At 37.2% G+C, this 21,237-nt stretch overlaps 1 protein-coding gene across 5 annotated transcripts in view; it reads left to right on the plus strand.

The window, feature by feature from the left end:
• The first annotated feature begins 3,476 nt into the window (after positions 1-3,476).
• The window catches only part of MTHFD2L (methylenetetrahydrofolate dehydrogenase (NADP+ dependent) 2 like), a 138,198-nt gene continuing 120,437 nt past the window's right edge, over positions 3,477-21,237 (plus strand). For 2 of the 5 annotated variants that reach the window (XR_012332033.1, XR_012332032.1), the window contains exons 1-2: positions 3,478-3,854; positions 20,792-20,976. Coding sequence is in view for 2 of the 5 variants with exons in the window: in XM_019932716.3 (XP_019788275.2) it covers positions 3,712-3,854; positions 20,792-20,976 (328 nt within the window). In the remaining 3 variants the exon portion in view is untranslated. Of the gene's footprint in view, positions 3,855-5,660; positions 6,245-20,791; positions 20,977-21,237 lie in introns of those variants that run through there. The other 3 variants (XR_012332034.1, XM_019932716.3, XM_033857136.2) reach the window with 3 other exon arrangements.

The raw sequence follows: 21,237 nt of genomic DNA on the forward strand, positions 1-21,237 counted from the left end.
TTAGCCCTCTACAGTTTTATGAAGACTTACAGAAGACATGAGACTTCTGGATGGAGACAAAGAAATTTGTTACAGCAAAAGTAGTTGCCAAAAATGACCATTCCAAAAAGAAAATGAAGAAAATATTTCCATTTACAATAGCACCAAAAAGTATAAAATTCTTAAAAACAAACTTAACCAAGGAGGACTTTTACACTGAAATTTGAAAAATGTTGTTGAAAGAAATCAGAGGAGACATAAATAGATGGAAAGACATTCTGTGATCATGGATTGGAAGACGTATTATTGCTAAAATGCCAATATAACTCAAAGCAATCTACAGATTTAATGAAATACCTATCAAAGTCCCAATGCCATTTTTGGAAGAAGTAGAAAAATCCATTCTAAAATTAATATGGAATCTTAAGGGGCCTCGAATACTCAAAACAATCTTGAAAAAGAAGAACAAAGTTGGAGGTCTCACACTCTCTGATTTAAAAATTTTATTACAGAGCCACATTTATCAAAAGATATGGTGCTGGCAAAAAGCAGACATATAGAGAAATGGAATAGAATAGAGAGCTCGGGAATAAACCCTTACATGTGTGATCAAATGATATTGACCAAAAAACATAGTTGCTGGAGTATTAACATCATCGTTCCATTTTCCCAAGCCCCACATACCACAGGGTGATGTGGAAGACCAGATGAAGCCTGCATGGGTAGTGGGTTGTACCACAGAAGAGGAACTCTGAGCTTAAGGAGCCCATCAATTTTTTTGGTAAGCAGTAAGCAAATATTCTCTTTGTACACAGAGAGAATTTACCTCATCTCTCAGAATTAACTTGAAGACCCCTGAGAAATGGCCCAGGTAAAAAGTGGTCAAGGTCTAGTCTTAACACTCAGCAAGACAAGTAGGAATGCGAATACATGTAGGAATGCACTGCCTCCCTACAGTCTCTTTTTCTCTAATTAGTCTAACTGAAAGTTTATCAATTGTATTGATCTTTAACAAAAATTTGCTTTTTATTTCATTAACTTTCTCTGCTGTTTTTCTGTTTTCTATAATTTAGCTCTTATCTTTAGTTCAACTGTTCTTATTTTTCTAATTTGTTAAGATAGAAGCTTAGGCCATTGATTTTATTTTATTTTTAATGTAATTTTTTTTATATTGGAGTATAGTTGATTTACAATATTGTGTTAGTTTCAGGTGTAAAGCAAAGTTATACATATATCCATTCTTTTTCAGATTCTTTTCCATATAGATTATTACAGAATATTGATTAGAGTTCCCTGTGCTATACATAGGTCCTTGTTGATTATCTATTTTATATATAGTAGTATTTATATATTAATCCCAAACTCCTAATTTGTCTTCCCCCACCAACTTTCCCCTTTGGTAACCATAAGTTTGTTTTCGGAGTCGGTGAGTCTAGGTATCTCCTCACACCAGTCAGAATGGCCATCATCAAAAACTCTACAAATTAGTGCCAGAGAGGGTGTGGAGAAAATGGAACCCTCCTACACTGTTGGTGGGAATGTAGATTGGTACAACCCCTATGGAGAACAGGTTCCTTAAAAAACTAGAAATAGGACTACCATATAATCCAGCAATCCCACTCCTGGACATATATCCAGAGAAAACCATAATTGGAAAAGATACATGCACCTCAACATTCATTGCAGTGTTGTTTACAATAGCCAAGATGTGGAAGCAACCTAAATGTCCATCGACAGGTGAATGAATAAAGAAGATGTGGTACGTATATACAATGGAATATTACTCAGCCATAAAAAAAGAATGAAATAATGCCATTTGTAGCAACATGGATGGACCTAGAGATTATTAGACCATTGATTTTAGACCTTTACTTTTTTCTAAAATAAGCATTTAAGGCTTCCAATTTCTCCAAAAGCACTGCTTTAGCTACATTGCTCAATTTTGATATGTTCTCTTTTCATTTTCCTTTTCATGTTTTCTTTGTCCCATGGATTATTAGAAGTTTATCTTTTTACCTACAGAATTAAAGTGATTTTCTTTGATTCCTGGATGTACCACTTACTAGACTTGTAGCTTTGTGCACGTTCCTTAATTTCTTTGAAATTCAAATTTATAATATGTAAAATGGGAACAATAAGAGACTCTACCTCCCAGAACTATTGTGAAGATTAAATGAAGCAATCTATGTAAAGGACATAGAAGAGTGCCTGGAACAGAATAAGCCTACAGAAACTGCTAGCTATTACTATTGATATTTTTATAACTTTTAATTTAATGAATAGAACAGTTCACAAAAATACTCCTGTATTTTTTTTTAAGATTTTTTTGATGTGGACCATTTTTAGAGTCTTTATTGAATTTGTTACAATATTGCTTCTGTTTTATGTTTTGGTGTTTTGGCCACGAGGCATGTGGGATCTTACCTCCCTGACTAGGGATTGAACCCACACCCACTGCATTGGAAGGCAAAGTCTTAACCACTGGACCGCCAGGGAAGTCCCAATAATCCTGTATTTTTAACATGTAAATTATTTTTAATTTTCTCAATTATGTATTTTGTGCACACTTTTTTCTATATTTTGCATTACCCCTTTAGGCTGGACTACAGGAAAAATTAAAAAAACAATACTTAATTCAAGGGCATAAAGATACTTCTGTCTGTTTCCTTCTTCATTATTATCACTAGTTAGATAAGATGTTTGATTGACCCCTGCCATCCCTAAAGGAAAGTAACCTTGCAATGCCCAAACCGCTTATTTGTCTAGTATAACTTCCTTGTTCCTGCTCCCTTCTGCCTACAAGTCTTTCATTTTGTGAAAGACATGCTCCTTAGAACTCCTTTCTATCTGCTAGGTTGGATGCTGCCTGATTCAAATTGAGTTTTGCTCAAATAAACTCTTAAAATTTGAAAGCATGCCTCACTTCATCTCTTAACATATCCCAGCATAATGAATGGCCATTCTGATTCTTACTTTTTCAAAGGGAGCCGATGTTCTGTTTTCTCACTACAAATTCACCACATAACACAGGTTCCTAGGTTGTGTAACCTTGATCATAGACTCTAGAAAATAATAGACATTGGCCAATTTTTCCCCTCCAAAGTGGAGATGATAAGGTAGAGCTACAGAAATCCTTAGGTGCAGGCCTTGCTCAGCTAGGTCCTCCTTCTCCCTCCACACACACACTTTTCTTTCTTTCTCCTGCTCTCAAGGTATCCCAAGGTCTCACCAAGGGAAACAGAGAACCTGTAACACCCTTCTTGCTTTTAATGAAATTCCAGGTAGCCGATTGTGGGGCGGAGCTCTGGTTTGGGAGAAAGGGGGAATGCTGCTTGAACTGATTAGACGCTTTCCCTGTGTCCTCGCTATGGGCACATCAGCAGCGTGCCCAGTGGGTGAGAAGCCTAGTCGCCGCTAGGCGACATCGCAAGCCAACAGTCTCTACACCCACCTGCCAGTACTCTTCTCAGCTTAGGGTTTGCGTCCCGGCCCCGCCCCCTCACGGTCCAGGGGTCCTTCGGCCCCGCCTCCTGACGGTCCAGGGGTTCCTTCGGCCCCGCCTCCAGCCCTCACTCGGCTCCTGGCCCCACCCGTGCGTGGTGCCCTCGGGAACCCTCGGCAGGAGGGACTCGCTCTCCCGCCGAGCCCGGTCGGGGCAGAGCCCGGCCTGCAGCTGCGAGGACCGGAGCGGCGGGAGGTGGCGCCTCTGTTCTGGAGCCGGGATTCGCGGCCATGACAGTGTCGGCCCGCGCCTTCTGGCTGCTCCGCGGCGGCCTGGGCCGAGTGTCGGCGTTGGGCCGGAGCGCGGCGTCGCTCTTGGCGGCGCCGGGAACGGCCGGGCGCGCGTTCCGGGGCTTTCGGAGCAGCGGCTTGAGGTACGAGCGCTCCCGGACGCTCGACCTCCTCGGGTCAGGGCGCTCCCGGGTGCGAAGCCGCTGGCTGTGGGAGGGGCGGCGGCCGCTGGCGCGGGCGAGGCCCTAACGCGTGAGGCCGGGGGCTCCGGGCAGCCGTGCGGCGCGGCGGGGCTGGGGGCTAGGCCGGCCTTGGCCCCGAACTTGGCTGCGGGCGGGTAGCGTCGTCCTCAAGTCAGGCAACTTGGACGTGCTCTGCGCTCCCTGGAACTGCAGCAGGTGCGGTTGAGTGACTGAGGAAGACCTTTGAGGCCCAGAGGAGAGAGGCCCTAGAAACACGTGGTCTGCTTGTTTGAAGCATTTGTTTTGGTTTGGGTTATTGTTGTGTTTCGTAAACAAAGGAGTGGGCGATGACCAGATGGTTTAGTAGTGTTTGAGTTTCTGACTTTCTTTGTTGGTGGTAATACGGAGGTCTTTTCCAGCTCTAAAATTCTTAATGATTTCACAAAATAAGGCATTAATCTTGACTTCTCAGTCTTTTTCTGTATGGCGCTTCTCGAATCTCTGTAGTCTTAGATTGACGTGCTCAGTCTTAGATTCACTGCATCTCTTTGGACCTTGTTGCTGGCTGGCAGATTGTGAGTATGGGTTTAACTCTTCTGCACAAATAGTGCCCAGGAACCCTTCACCCGTCCGTCATCTACTTGTAGCTACAAACTCAAATCTAAGAAGCTAAAAATATATTCCCTTGACCCAGAGCCAGTGAGTCCAGAAGAGATTCTGTTTTCAGACTTTAAGGGCTTCCAGTAACGTGCTTTCACTGTGGTTTCATGTGACCAGAGATTGTGTCTTACTCGTCTTTTGTATCCCCAATGCCCAGCACTGTACCTGGAAGAAAGTAAAGATCGGCAATGTGGAAACATAGCTACTGCTGTTTTAACTTGAATTGATTAACTCTTCATTGTATATTTGGACCTTAGTCTTGAGTGGCTGAAATTTAAAAAAATATTCCCTATCGGGTTTACTTTGGACGAGGTTTCTGTGGACTACTTGTCCTCCACGAGGATATGTGAAAAAATAACAGTGACTCAAAGAGTTCTGATTGTGGAAGCTCTCATGGTGTCTGAAAAAAGTTGCCAGTTGGTTTGGAATTATCGACTCTACAACCTAGGAAAAGCAGATTCTGTAGAATCCTATATGTATTACAGGTTTGAAGGAATTATGCACTCTAGTCACCTTTTTTAGATAATTATTTTTGGAATTTCAGTTATTTTACGGCTTCTTTCCAGAGTGAAGGTAACCTTTTACAAATTGTATGACTTGGTTAATTTCCCTTTGTCAGCTGATGTAAATAGACAACCTCATCACCCTATCTTCTCCAAGGACATTGAATGAGAGCCACGACAGTTAAAACCCCAGCATCTTATTGAAGCCACTTGCTACACACATGTGCCACACATACGGATAACTGAGATCTTTTAAAATTGAATTAATGACCTCTATCATTTAAAGTAATTGAGTGCAATAATTTTGGAAAGCTATTTTAATATAAAGAAGTATTGCTTTCAACCCAGCTGCTTTCAGCTCCATTTGATGCAGATTATATCTGTATAAAAATAAATAATACCTTTGATAGGTTTCAATTTTTTCAAGGCAGTACTAATTAGGTTAGGATAGGGTGGTGTTTTTGACATCCTCTTGGCACTGAGTACCATATATGAAGGTGAGGTTGGCTGTAAGGTTGAGAAACACCTGTGGACTGGTGGGTCTCGGGTGGGGAGGAATGCAGACAGTGTGTCGATGCTCATTGGTGTCTCTTTTCTCTTCTAGGACCAGCAGAGAGAAGAGATTCCATGTTCCAGAGGTCGCCACTGTCTGCCTCCCCACTTGTCCCCATCCTCAGTCATCTCTTTTAATATGTAGTGACTCATTAGTTGTCTAGTTCTTCCTAGTGAATGTGGTTTAAGTCTGACATCATCCTATTGACTTAAAATTTGAGCCTTAGTGTTATTCTTTCTGAAAAGTGTCTTTGAGTTTGATAAACTCTTTCCACAATGATATTGACTGTTCTCAATTAACAGATTTATTACCAGTTTCTGGTACAGAGCCTTAAATGAAAAATGAAAAAGTATTTTTGATTATTTTTTATATTTTTGGCTAATTAGACACCTGTAGTAATGGAATATATAAATACTATTTTAGTAGAGAAGTTTCTTTTTAAATAAGCAGAATTTCAAGAAATAATGTTTGACAGAATTTGAAAGTTACAAAACCTTGAGAATATTTATATCTCAATGGTTTCCCTTTAAAATTTGCCGTGAGTTTTTTTTCCCATTTACTCATGAAAGCAGATTTATTAATTGGAAGAAAATATATTTAATGTCAAATAAATAGCCCTTCTATTTGTTGCAGCTTATTGTTTCTTAAAATGCATTACTAAACAGCCAAAAAGTTACAAATAAAAAATTCTTGGTGATTAAATTTTCCAATTTTGCCTCACTGTGTGAGGAGTTTACAAATCAAAATGTACTTGGGTTGTAAACATCGCATGAGTCCGGCCCTGTGTTTTTCAGTGTTTTGAGCTGGGCAGCAGTCTGTCCCTTTTGGAGGCAAGGTTAACAAACTTTGTACATTAATGCTATGCTCAAATCAGATTTGCAGGGGTTCTACAGCGGGGACTTCCCTAAATGCTGCTTTACTGCCTGAACTCATTTTTAGTAACTAAATGGATATCCCAAGCATTTGTTCCATATTTATGCTATTGCTCAGTATTCCAAAAAAAATTAACTTGGCAGATTTCCCCTTTTTTCCCTGTCTTACTATGATTCCTTTCAGCATTTGCAAAATTTTGTGTACTGACCTACAGCTGTTTTTGGAAGCCTCACCTGTTCTTCGTGTCTCACTGCCAATGGCTTTATCATTTTTGCAGCTAGGCCAGCATTTTAAAAAACTAAATTTTTGGAGCTAGTAAGAGATAAGCGGTTTATGTTATTTAAATAATAATGTCTTGTAGAGTGGATAGTTTAATAATTTTAAAAAGACAAATTTTATTTATAAGGCTATTCATTTTTCTTCAGACTCTCTCCTCTAGTACTTACTCAGTTTCTCTCTCTGCTATATAATTATTTGGTTTAAAGATCCTTTTATCCTCATGTGAAGCTCGAAGGACCCAGACTCCAGTTAGGACCATTAGTAAAGCTGATTTTCTTTAGCATTATATCAACGAAGATAGAGTTAGTCCCAGTGACTAGCAAAGGCAGTTTCTCAAAGGCATATTTTATTTTGCTGGCAAATATAGTGTGATTTTCCTATCTTAATGCCTTACCTATTCTAATGAAAATGACATATGATAGTTTTTATTTCTAAGCAGTTCTTTTGTCATTTTAAATTTAGAACTAAAAGTTTCACCATTTAGTGTCTTATATATTAGTTTTATGTCTGTGTCCCAGCTGTTCAGAGATAATGTGTTCTAACATAATGTCTCCAAAATCAAGTTTTCTGATTAAAATGGATCAATAGATGAACAAAGGAGACTAATACTAATCTCAGATCTTGTTACTCAGTCATGGTTTTAGTAGTAATTTAGCAGTTTCTTTAATGACCCATATCTTTGTTTTTCACATGTTTTAAAGTTATATTATCCTTTCATGTTAGTACCCTGATGGGATGATAAAAATAGCAGGAAAGAAACCCACCAGATTATCTTCCATGGTTACATACTGTTAATGGAATTCAGTGGAGCTCAATGAAGATTTTTTAAAATAGTTTGGCTTAGGGGCGATTAAGTTGTGAAAGGATGCTTAAAGACATAGGAGCTTGGGTGAAATCTGAACTCTCAATGATTAATTTAGGATAAATCAATGATTAGTAATAAGTGAGATTTACTATTAAGAAGTGCAATTTGGACCAGAAAAACCCCACCTAATTTGTGTATGGAATATAATCCAAACCTAAATTAGCGTCAAAGGAGAACCCAGGGTTGGATAGTATCCAAGAAAGCTTATCCAGCTCTTCCACTTAATATTACATCATATGCATTTTCTGTTTTGCCATTTTTTTTTTTTTTTTTTTTTTGCGGTACGCGGGCCTCTCACTGTTGTGGCCTCTCCCGTTGCGGAGCACAGGCTCCGGACGCGCAGGCTCAGCGGCCGTGGCTCACGGGACCAGCCTCTTTGCGGCATGTGGGATCTTCCCAGACCGGGGCACGAACCCGTGTCCCCTGCGTCGGCAGGCGGACTCTCAACCAGTGCGCCACCAGGGAAGCCCTTACCATTGTTTCTGTTAACATTTTATTGACTGCATCATATTAAGTCAAGTGGCCATTAACTTACCTAACCATCTTGCTGTTGTTTACTGTCTAGTCCTTGAAACATGAAATAATTTACTCTCAGATTCAGGTCATGTTCTTGTCAACATCATACCAGTCAGGTTTGTTCACTTAATGATCTGAACTCTACTTGGGTTTCTATAATTACTTTCATTAAAGAATGTGCCTAGAGCCAAGAGACTATTCAAAGATTCATAATTCTAAAGTGAGGGCATATTATAGTTTAAAATATATGTTTCCTCTTCCCACTTCAGCTCTTTATCATTAACTCTGCAATGAATATCATCTTGCCTTTGAATAATCCAGTTGTATTGTTGAAAAATAAATTCTTATTAATATTTAAGGGAACATTAAATAACTTGTCCAAGATAACACAATAAATAAATGGTGAAGACAGGATTTGAACCTGCATGATCTATCCAGTGCTTTACTCTACAAGCAATTTATAATTGTTGACATATCTCCCTCTTGCTTTTCCTCTTTCTGAAAACTTATTAAATCCTGTAGAACTTTTGTGAATCAAGAAAACTGATTTTGCATATAAATCTTAAAAATTATCTAGTTAGATTTCCTTAATACAGGGTGTCTCTTAGCCTGGGACTTAATGGATAGAATTTAGGGGATCCCTAAACTTAGATGGGAGGTCACTGACCTCTAATAAACTTAGCATTTTCTTCAATGTTGAATGTTGGCCTTAAACCACAGTAATATTAGTAGTACTTATGATATTACCAGTGAAAACATAGATATTTTGATAACAGTTGATGCAGAGATCTCAAAACATCATATACACTCACCACTACTTTGATATTATGGTAGTAATTAGACTTGCCACTAGATCCTTTTATTTAACACTTTAAAAAAAAGTGATAACAATATTTTAATAAAATTGGTTTCCTTGTAAACCTGTGTATTTTATGATAAACATTTAAAAAAGATTGTTCTGAGAAGATGTACATCGGATGCAACAGACTGCCCAAGGGTTCTCGTGGTACAAACTTTAGCATCTAAGATGTTTTCTGCAAAAATCATGGATGTTTAGGTTGCTGCTTATGTTCTAAGTTACAGGTTAGGGTCCTGAAAGAGTTAACTTACATAATTGAATAACAGAATCACACATCATGAAAAGAACTTGCTTTACTTTTTTTGACTTATAAAAGTATAATTTCTGATAAAATTACTTCACGGTGTAAGATAGTATCTAGGATGTGAAATGAAATGTTTTTAAAAGGCCATAAACTTAACACTTCTAAGTATTAATTTACTTTAAAAAAAATTCACTTACTTCGAATAGCTCCCTAGTACTACTGATTGGTTGGTTTTATTCCATATGTAATTTTGCCCTGGTTCCCTTGAGTTTGTTTCATTTCTATTGTATAGTTAATTTGAACTCAAAATCTTAAAATTATGCTCTAAGATACAAAGCGATTAAACTATGCTAAGGACTTGCAGAGATATTTGAATTCCTAATGACTGTATTTGGCTTTTTCATCTTTATAGATCATAAAACAGTTTATTGCATCTCTAATTAAAGTTGTGGTTGAAAATGAGATTGAAACAGATGCAGAAGCAAGATGTGAAGTATACAAATTAAATACACTGTTGATCTTGAGCAGATTTTGTTATTTTACTGTTTTGTGAAGGAGTGTTTAGATACACAAGAAAAGTACTGATTTTTTTCCTCCTGTTTACTACTTTGTTTTAGTTAGTTAAATTAACTTCATTTAATTCTAGGAATTACAAATTTAATTAATTCTTGGAACTGTAGATTCCAGTTGGATGGTTGCAGTTTATTTTCTGGAAAGTAAATAGGTAAATAAGCTCATAGAAACAGCACTAAATGTTGATGGCTTTTTAGTCGCATATTACTTCTGGTTCTCTGAATATGTCTCCATCTGTTACTTAACAGAAACTAGGAGAGCCATTTTTACAAATCAGCCAATCAACTCTTAGCCAACCATTCCCATTATATAGATGAGGAAATTGCATGCCTTTGAAAGCAGTTACGAGACTTGTCCAACTTCATTATAGCTGCTAAGGGTGAACCAGGGCTGACACTCAGTACTACTGTCTTTGGGTGAGTAATTTGTACTGCATTGTGCTGCTCTACTGCTAACTCTCCTCCCTAGCCCCTTCATTATGATTTATTCTTTCCTAATGAAGCCATATTTAGTGCTAGCCCAGAAATGGAGGGGAGAATAAAGTGCTGAAAGGGAGAGCTCCTTGTTCTGCCTTCTTTGGGGGTGACTTGCAACATTTCTGCCTTTGCAAGAGATGTCACCTGGGCAAGTAATGACAGGGTGCATTGTGTGAAAGATATCTAAGGGGTCAAATTGACTTCACTTTTGATGTGTATTAATGGCAATGTCAGTATATAATTTTTTGATGAAACCACATTTTTAAGAGTAGAAAAACCCCATTAAAGTAATGAAAATTACATATTTAGATTATTTATTGACTTATATTATCGACCTATAAGAGTTCTATTGAAAACTATTTTCAAAATTAACATTTTAAAATATAATTTATACCCTTATACATTAAAACAATTTAAATTTTAATATTAATTTTATATTAACACATTTACATTTTTATGTTAATTATGCGACTGTTAACTTTTAACATATGACCCATTCTTGGTACATATACATACAGTTGACCCTTGAACAATGCAGGGGTTCGGGATGCTGACCCTCCAGAGAGTTAAAAATCTTCACAGGTGGCCCTCTGTATTTGCAGTTCTGCCTTCTCAGTTTCAACCAACTGAGAATCGTGTTGTACTACGGTACCCAGTTAATAAGAAAAATCTATGTATAAGTGGACCCATACTGTTCAAACCCATGTTGTTCAAGGGCAGCTGAACTTGAATCAGTTTCTTAGCCATATCTTCATTTAATGCCTTGATACTGATAATTTTCTGGAAAAAACCCCGAACTTATGCTTAATTTAAAAATTAAATTTGCTGTTTTCTTATAAGTTGCAAATTACTCTTTTCTTTAGACAGTAGTATTTTTAGTTTTAAAAATACTTTCTCTACAGATGCTAAAGCACCTGGTAAACTCAGAGCAAACTCTTCTAAATTGAACATAGTCTCAGTTCTAGTTTTTTTCATGAAGATGTTTCAGCCTAAATATTTTCACAAGTGCTATTTTCATGTCTCATTTCAAAGTACCTTTTGACAAATATTTAAGATAAAAGTCATCAAATAAGTTGTATCTATTTATGATTTTTAAAATATTTTGCCATATTTAGATGCAGTAAAATGATAGGTCTTCTCAATTATGTTCCATTACATTACAAAATATAAAATTTATTCAGTGAAAAATAGGAGAGTCATCAAAAATTCTTCCCACAAATTGGGATATTTTAAATTGGGATTATAGATGTATTTGTTTACTGAGTCTGTCATAAAGTACCACAAACTAGATGGCTTTGTGAAGGAGGGGATACTCCCCTTTTTTTCCTCTTGGTTCTTTTAGCTGGCAATTAAAATGACATAAGCAGATTAACCAGAGAAAACCAAATTTATTAAGTACATAAGGGAATTCACATAAACATGAAGAATTCCAAAGATGGTAAGGCAAGATGAGGTATATATGTTATTCTGGACTAAGGAGAAGAAGGTAAGGGTCTGGGACTTAAAAGTAAGGTAATTCAAAAAAAAAAAGTAAGGTAATTCACAGGAAGATGAAAAGAGTTAATGTTCGGTGAACAAACGTTTGCTGGATCATCTAGAGACAGTGGGACTCAGAGAGGACTTTGATCAAAAACAGGCCTTGCTAGGTTCCTGCTTGTCTGCCACACCTAGTTCATACTTTGGAATGGTTATCTGTTGTGATAGCTCCTTCCTGGAACGAGCCTTCTATCTTAAGTTCTTTTGGGCATTTAGGGGGAAGTTCAGAGGTTTCTTCTGGAGTGTATTAGGCCTTGGTTATTTTCAGCTGGAAATAATCTGCATGCCAGAGTGGCACAACTTGGGGCAGCTTGCCCTGAACCCCATCAGTTTAATTAATTAATTAAATTTATTTTTTGGCTGCATTGGGTCTTCATTGCTGTGTGCGGGCTTTCTCTGGTTGCTGCGAGTGGGGGCTACTCTTCGTTGTGGTGCGTGGGCTTCTCATTGCAGTGGCTTCTCTTGTTGTGGAGCACGGGCTCTAGGCGCCGCGGGCTCAGTAGTTGTGGCTCGCGACCCCATCAGTTTAAAGCAACAGAAACTTATCCTCACACCCGTGGAGGCTAGAAGCCTGAAATCAAGGAATCTGCAGAGCCATGCTCTCCTAGCGTCTTGTTGCTGGCAATCCTTGGTTTTCCTTCACTTATAGCTGCATAACCCCAATTCTGCCTCTGTGGTCATATGGCCATCTTGCCTCTGTGTCTTCACGTGGAGTTCTGTCTTCTCTTCTTCTAAGGACAGCAGTCATATTGGATTTATGGTCCACTCCACTCCAGTATGACTTTATCTATATCATAATTACATCAGCAAATACCTTATTTCCAAATAAGGTCACAGCCACAGGTACCAAGGATTAGGATTTGAACATATCTTTTTGGGGACACAATTCAACCCACAACAATAGAACTTCAAAATTGCTTGTATATTGTTTGAGGCATCATTGTTTAATTAGCTCAGTACTTCCCTTGCTTTTGAAGGGGTGCATTTCTGTTTGTAAGCTTTGGTTTCAGTATTTGCAATTCACTAAAAGTTTCAAATCTGAAGCCCCCCCCACCATGTCTTGGCCTATTTTTTGAATATGTTAACAATTTCCAACAGAGTTTGAAAAAAATGCAACACTTTTAGGTCTTTTTGGCTCATTTACAAAATAGATTTTTAAACACTTATTTCTAAAATCTGATGTAGGCAATGAAGAGAGAGTACATTCAAGTTTTTGTGTTCAATATAAACTTCACAATAGCTTTGTAATTTAGTTACAATAAGTGAGTTTATGTGTACAATATTTTTTAATTTATCAATTTATACTTTAGTTGGTAGATTATAGCTTGTTTGCATACAATTATGGATATCTTGCTCCATGACCAGTTTCAAGCACATATGCTTCATAGGTTTCTTTATATTGAAAGTAGCTGACCACCTATCAAGAATACTAGAGTGTGGGGCTTCCCTGGTGGCGCAGTGGTTGAGAGTCCGCCTGCCGATGCAGGGGACGCGGGTTCGTGCCCCGGTCCGGGAGGATCCCACATGCCGCGGGGCAGCTGGGCCTGTGGGCCATGGCCGCTCAGCCTGCACATCCGGAGCCTGTGCTCCGCGACGGGACAGGCCGCAACGGTGAGAGGCCCGCGTACCGCAAAAAAAAAAAAAAAAAAAAAAAAATACTAGAGTGGGGATTCGTGCTTTGAGAATGATGGGGGCATAGATCAGTGGTTCTTAACTGAGGCTTGGCAGAACTGCTTTTTAGATCTTTTTGTTAAACCCTGTGAGATTTTTAGATCTAGCCTGTAGAGAGCCTCAAAAAGTTCCTGGCAGTTCCTTAGCCAGTCTGTCTCATCAACTGTGAGTACTGTTGTGTTCTGTAAAAGAAATTTTGTCAGAGATGAAGGTTTTCTTAAGAGACAAAAGTACAAACTCTAGAGGCAAAGATGGTTTTCACATTAGAATTAAGAACTTTTCATCAAAAGTAACCATATAATAAGTGAAAACACAAGCCACATACAGGTGATACTTGATACATAGGTATACTTGATACAAGATTAGTGTTCAGAATGCATAAATAACTACTAAAAATTAGGCACAAGCTAATAATCCATTAGAAAAATGGTCAATGAAGAGGAACAGGCATCCCATAGAAGAGGAACTCCAAATGGCCAATTAACCTATAAGACATCCAACCTCTAGTAATTAGGGAAATGCATAGTAAAACCACAACAAATGACGTTTAGCTAATTGGTTAATTTAAAAACTTTGACAATATCAAGGAAGTAGAGCAATAGAAATTCTTAAACACTACTGGTGGACTTATAAATTAGTGCAACCACTTTGGAAACAGGTTGGCATAAATTGAACACACATAAATGTATCTTATAATATAGCAATTCCATCCTTGGGTGTAAACCTTAGAGAAATATTATAATATTGCATGTTATTTTATATTTATATCATATGTAAATGTGATATATATCATCTATATTATACATTACTATATATAGTATACATATGTATATTATTATATTACATTATATTATAAATAATGTATATTATTATATTTTTAATATTTATAGATATAAACATTAGGTTAAATGATAAAGGAATGGAAAGGAAAGCAATGCAATTATAAACCCAAATTTCAGGATTGTGTTTAACTTTATGGGAGAGGATCAGATTTTGGTAGAGGAGGATTACAAAGACAATTTCAATGACAATGGTAATATCTTTCTTAAACTGGATGGTAAGTTTGTTAATTTTACTATTATTTTTTCTTTTCATGTGTTTTATACATATTTTGCATCTACTCACTTTTCATATAATTCAAGATCTGTTTTGATAGCGCTTTAAAATATTCTAAGATAGAAAGACAAATATCCAGAATACTAACCTATCTCACCATTTTATTTTATTTTATTTATATTTCTTTTTAATCTTTAGCCATATGCATGCACATTTTAAGTTACAGTTATGTACCTACAATTTTTCATTTAATTTCTTCACTTAATTTTATGCAATGAGCATTTTCACATATTGCTATTTTTATAATTATTATTTTCAGTGGCTGCATAGTAACTCCAACAAATTATAATACAATAAACAGTTTAACTCTGATAATTCCACAAATATTTGATAAACACAATATGCAAAATACTCTTAGGTATTAAGGATGTCATCATAAATATAAGCTTCCTGTCCTACACAGCTTAGAGTATAGTGGGGGAGACAGTAATTTTAACAAGGCCTTAAGATACTACATGAGGGTAAAAGCTGGGTGCTGTGGGCACTCATATAAGAGGCAGATCCCCAGGTTGAAGGGGTCAGAGAACATTTCCCAGAGTCCTTTCCAAGCTGAGACTTGAGGACTGTGTGGGAGTGAAGGAGGAACAGATTTGGTAGGGATGTTAGAGAAGTGAGAAGGAGGATGAAGAGTGTTTCAGATCGAGGGAATAGTGTATGTGAAGGCCCAGAAGTGAGAACCTAGCACAGGTGATAAATTTAAATGCAGCTATGTGTAGTGTGGGACTTGGTGAGCACAGGGAAGCTAAAGAAAGCTCATGCAGGGGCGTGTAAGCTGCAGGATGTTTGGATTTGAGTTAAAACTTCCTTTCCTTAGTTTTTCATGTCAAAAATTTGGGAGTCATATTTGACTTCTTTTTCTCACACCCTATACCCAATCTCAGTAAATTCCAGTGGCTCCACCCTCCAGATAGATTCAGAATCAGACTAAGCATCTCCACTGCTACCCCCCTTGCCCAAGCCACCCTCATCTCTTGCCTGGGATACCACACTAGCCTCTTAACTGGTGTCCCCACTTGCCCCTTCCTCCCATAGTCTCTCCTCCACATTTTAACCAGTTATCACTGAATAATGAAAATCAGGTCATGAAAATCAGGTCAAAATTTCTAAATGGCTTTCTTTCTCGTAATAAAAGCCAACGTCCTTCTGAATGCCTGTAGGACCCTATGTGATCTGATGTCACACTACTTCTCTGACTTTATGTCCTGTTCTGGTCCATTTGTTCTTTCTACTGTAGCCACTGGCCTTTCTATTCATCAAACATACCAGGCACATTCTTGCCTAACGTTCTTTGTACTTGCGGTGTATTTTCCTTAGCCTAAATTCTTTTCTCCAGATAACCACATAACATATTCCTTCATTTCCTTCATTTATGCTCAGATGTTACTCGATTAATCAGAGAAGTGACACCTTAACCAACCTATGTAAAATGGTAACTGTGGCCTCCAGATGTGCCTTTTTTTTTTCCCCATGTTTCACACATGATATGTTAAATATCATAGAATACTGCCTGGCACATAAATGGTTTTCAATATGTATTTATCAAATTAATAAAAACTGGACATGTAGTGCAGTTTTAACAAGGGAACTGATATGATTCCATTTGGAAAATCACTCTGGCTGCAGTGTGGAAAATGGACTGGCAGAGATTGAGACTTGAGCCAGGGTGAATTCTTAGGAGTTGTGTGCTTCCGTGGCTGAACATTTGAGTGGTTGCTGATATGTAACATTTTTCAACAATATGCATGTTGAAAAAAACCTCATTTCTTTATTCACTGAAGTCTATATGAGCTACTAATGTGTGTGTTTACCATTTCTTCCAGCATATGGACTGATACAGGCATTCTCCCATTGGGCCTCCACTAAGTCCGGGTTGCTTCATTTATCCTTATATTGTGTCTCTCATAGAGCCGGGCTTGCTGAGGCTCTGCAGTGACTGAGGGAATCAGTGGGATGGGCCAGCTGCTACTGAAAATGCTCTAAGTCCCTATTCATAATTGGGTGGCAGTCTTTTGGGTGTTTACCCATAAATACCAACTAGGCCAGGCCATATCATGTCAGCTATAATTAGCAAGCTGAATTAGCACATCGGTACTATAATGTAAAGTAAGCCCTGTCACCTCAGACCCCAACAAAAAATGTGCAGTCAGGTTTAATCTGTAGGTAGATTGTCTTTTTGGGAGTCAGGAATCAGTTTACGCCATTGTCATCTGACATTCTCAGGGTCACACAGCTTGTAGTGTCTAGGCCATAATTATCCTGGATTATGTTCAGTTGTTGCCAGTTTCACAATAACTTATGACTAAATCATTGTGTTTAACAGAGAATCAGCTAATAAAACATGTAAGCAGCTGCATTGCTATTCATATGCTATAGAATGCAACATGGAGCTCAGATGGTTTTATATTTTAAAATACAAATGTATGTTCTTTACTATAAGAGTGACTTCTAGTCTGTTAGCAGATAAACTTGCTTCTATAGCAGAGTATTTTACCTATCTGAATATTGCTGACACAATTTAATTTTTGGAAAGTATTTTTTTTTTTACTACCTGAAATTGTTTGCCATATCTGCAGCCCTTAGTACTTGTTAACATAGGAGGTCCTTGTTTTCTTAGTATTAAAAGTCCACTTAAATGAATCAATAACAAATGAGCAACAGGAATTCAAAGTAGATAGTGAAAACAGTTCATTATTTAATCCTGAAAAATAAAATTTAAACTCAAAAGTGAATGTATTTTATCTTAACTTGATTTAGTCTAATAATTATGTACTAATCATTAGAATGTACAAAGACACAAATTACAAAAGCTCACTCAAGAAATGCTAGGTAACCTGAAGAGCCCTCTTTGTATTAAAAAAAAATTAAATTTGGAGTTTTAAACCTCACCACAAAGAAAGCTCCAGGATCAGATGGCTTCACAAGTGAATTCTACGAACATTTAAGGAAGAAATAATACCGATTCTATACAAACTCTTCTGGCAATGTGAAGAGGATGGGATACTTCCTAACTCATTCTATGAGGGCAGTAACCATATACCAAAACCATACAAAGACAGTACAAGAAAAGAAAACGACAAATATCTGCCAGGTACATAGCTGCAAAAAATTTTTTAAAAAATTGATGAAATCCACACTATCTGGAAAGGATATGTGGGAGGTTTATCCCAGGAATGCAAGGTTGGTTTAACATTTGAAAATTCATGTTATTTACCATATTAAGAGTCTAAAACCAAAAAAACCATTTGATCATATGATCATCTCCATTGACACAGAAAAAGCATTCAGCAGTATCCTGATATAAAGTCTCTTCAAACTAAGATAGAACTAAGCCATAAAACTAAATGCATAACCCAAACCCATAAGACTTCTAGAAGGAAACATGGGAGAAAACCTTTGTTACCTTGAGTTAAACAAATATTTCTTACGCACAATACCACAAGCATGATCCATAAATGGAAAATTGATTAAAATACATCAACATTGAGAACTTATCATACAAAGACACAGTTAAGAGAATGAAAAGGCAAAGCATAGACTTGGAGAAAGTATTTCAAATTATATATCTGATAAAGGACTTGAATCTAGGATATATGAAGAACTCTCAAAACTCAATAAGGAAATGACCTATTAAACAAAGGGCAAAAAATTAAATTACACAATTCACCAAAGAAGATAGGCATATGAAAAAAATATGCACATGAAAAAAAAATGCTCAACATCATCATTCATTAGGGGAATGCAAATTAAAAGCACAGTCAGATACTATCATATATCCACTAGAATATCTAAAATTTAAAAGACCGACCATATCAAGGGATAGCAAGTATGTGGAACAACTGGAACTCACATATACTTCTTGCATAAATGTAGAATGGTACAACCAGTTTGGAAAGCGGATTGACAGTTTCTTACACATTTAAACATATACCATATGATCCAGCCATTCTAGTCCTAGATATTTGCTCGAGACATGAAAGTATATGTGCATACAGTGACTTGTACATGAATGATTGTAGCAGCTTTATTTGTCATGACTAAAAACTGGAAACAACACACGTATATCCATCAACAATTAAATGGATATACACAATTTGATATATCCTTACAATGGAAAACTTCTCAGCAATAAAAGGAGATGCACTGTTGATACATACAACAGCATGAATGAATTGTAATTATGCTAAGTGAAAGTAGCCAGATGAGAAGGAGCATGTAGTGCGTGATTCCATTTTTATAAAACTCGTGATAATGCCAACTAATATATAGTGACGGAAAGCAGACCAGTGTTGTCTGGAGGCATGGCAGGGACAGATAGAATGGTGAGATTACAAAGGGTTACCAGGAAACTTCTGAGGGGGATGGATATTTTCATTTTCTTGAATGTGGTGATGGTTTCTCAGATATATACTAAAACATCAAACTTTTCGCTTTAAATATATGCAGTTTATTGTATATCAATTATACTGTAATAAAATTATTACAAAATTAAGACAGTGGAGCAAGATTGATACACTGCATTTACCATGACCTTCCATGTCTTGAAAGTGGAAAGTAGACAAAATTAGAATCAAAAGTAGAGTTTACTTATAATTGTATTATCTAACCAGTGTGTATTTGCTCAGTTAATTGTTTACCCATGGTTATGATTATTATTGAAATATACTTTTGTGTTGAACTGAAGAAGTGGTTTTCAAACACGATCATGCGCAAGAATACCTGTGGGGACCCGTTAGATGTGCAGATTCCCAGGCTCTCTCCCCTCTCCCAGGGATTCCAAATCATGGGTGTGGTCTTGGGGTCTAGGAATATGCAAGTTCAGTAAGGTTCCCAGGCAGTTTTGACGTATGTATCCATAGACCATATTTCAGAATCACTTCTTAGCAGAATATTGTTTACATCAAAATTGTTTGAATCTGGATGAACTCTGTGGACCACTGGTGCCAGGTTGATATGGAATATTCTTGATCTGGTCTATGTATGTGTACATCAACCTATTGGAGAGGGGGTTGACTTATTTGGAAGGGGCAGCAAGTTTGCATTTTGTTTGTGCTGGCTGATATTCATGATGACGGCTCTCACTAGAACATAGAAAATGTACAGGTGCTTGAAAAAATTAAGTTGCTGTAAGGTTTTTCTTTGCTCCTTTTCTTCTCCTTCACAATATTCATTGACCTGCTTTTGATATTTTGTGTAATATTCATGTGCTATAGATCATGCGTTCACCAGGCCTTTCAATAGTGAAAGGACAGGGGCCCCAGGAAGAAGGAGCCATCTTTTACTTTATCAGGTACCTTTAAAAACTAAACATGCAGTAGGAGCAATATTAATTCACCACTTTTAAGTTTGAGATCATGGAGAGCAGGAAAACCTTCCCATAAGGCATTTTTTGTGCCTTTCCAGAGAGAGATTTATGTCATCTATCAAAGTATAGTACTTCTTACCTACTTAAGCACTTAAAAACTGCCAGGAAGTAATGTTTTGTGCAGTTTTTCTATTAGAAATGATGCCATGGTGTGGGTGTTTGGGTAGGGGGGCAACTGAGCCTTACTTACTGGCCTGGTCCCCACAGTAATCAATGACAAGCATGGCAAGACTGGCAGCTGTCATCACAGTTGTCCTTGTCCTGGAGCTGAGGGATAAAATTTTTCCTTTGGTAAGTGAGAAGAGTTGTGTAGTACGGAGCTCATGACTTCAGGGTCTTGTACAGGATATTCTATTAAGAGTGAACTGACTTTGCCTTTGGGTCAAAAGGCTATGGGGCCACGTATATACACCATGGCCTGGAGCTTTGAAGATGGGTGCTAGTTTTAACTAGACTGTGCTGATCTGTCTCTTCTGAAAAAAATAGCAGAGCTTTTAATACAGCCAATATTATAGAGCCAATATTCTAGAACTTTAGTATGTGGTTTGATAATTGAAATATATATATGTAAAAGTTATGTATACTATAGATTGTAATGCAGAACTAAAAAGCAGAGTTGGACTCCTTTAAAAAATTATAAATATATTTTTGAACCTGAAGAATGAGTGTCAAATATACCTGAAAGAAATCAAATTTTGGTTGCTCACTTGGGGAATCATAAGTGTTTTGTTCTCTCTTGTACTTTAAATTTATGTGGTTGAATATTCCTTATTGCCTTTTTAGTACTACCTTTATTCCTTTGTTTTCCACAGACATGATGCAATTATTATCTCAGGAACTGAAATGGCCAAACAAATCCAGAAAGAAATACAGCGAGGTGTGGAATCTTGGATTTCTCTTGGGAATGGAAGACCTCACCTCAGTATCATTTTAGTGGGTGATAACCCAGCAAGCCACACATACGTCAGGAAGAAGATCAAAGCTGCTGCTGCCGTAGGTGGGGACGTGTGTTAGTTGTACTTGTTACTAGATAACGTTTTCTGGTTTTACTTCAAAGTGTGATAATTATGAATGATAATTGTCAACTAAGTGCTATTTGAATGACATGTATTATTATTATTATTTATTATAGATTATTTAGTTACCGAAGTTTATATTCATTTCTTACTCTTTTTCTTCAAATTTCTTATTGAATCAATTCAGTGTGATTTCAGATCTTATGGTGAGATGTGAGAGCAACATGTTACATTTAAAGGGC

The sequence above is a fragment of the Tursiops truncatus genome, chromosome 5 (assembly GCF_011762595.2).
Source record: "Tursiops truncatus isolate mTurTru1 chromosome 5, mTurTru1.mat.Y, whole genome shotgun sequence".
Lineage (NCBI taxonomy): Eukaryota > Metazoa > Chordata > Mammalia > Artiodactyla > Delphinidae > Tursiops > Tursiops truncatus.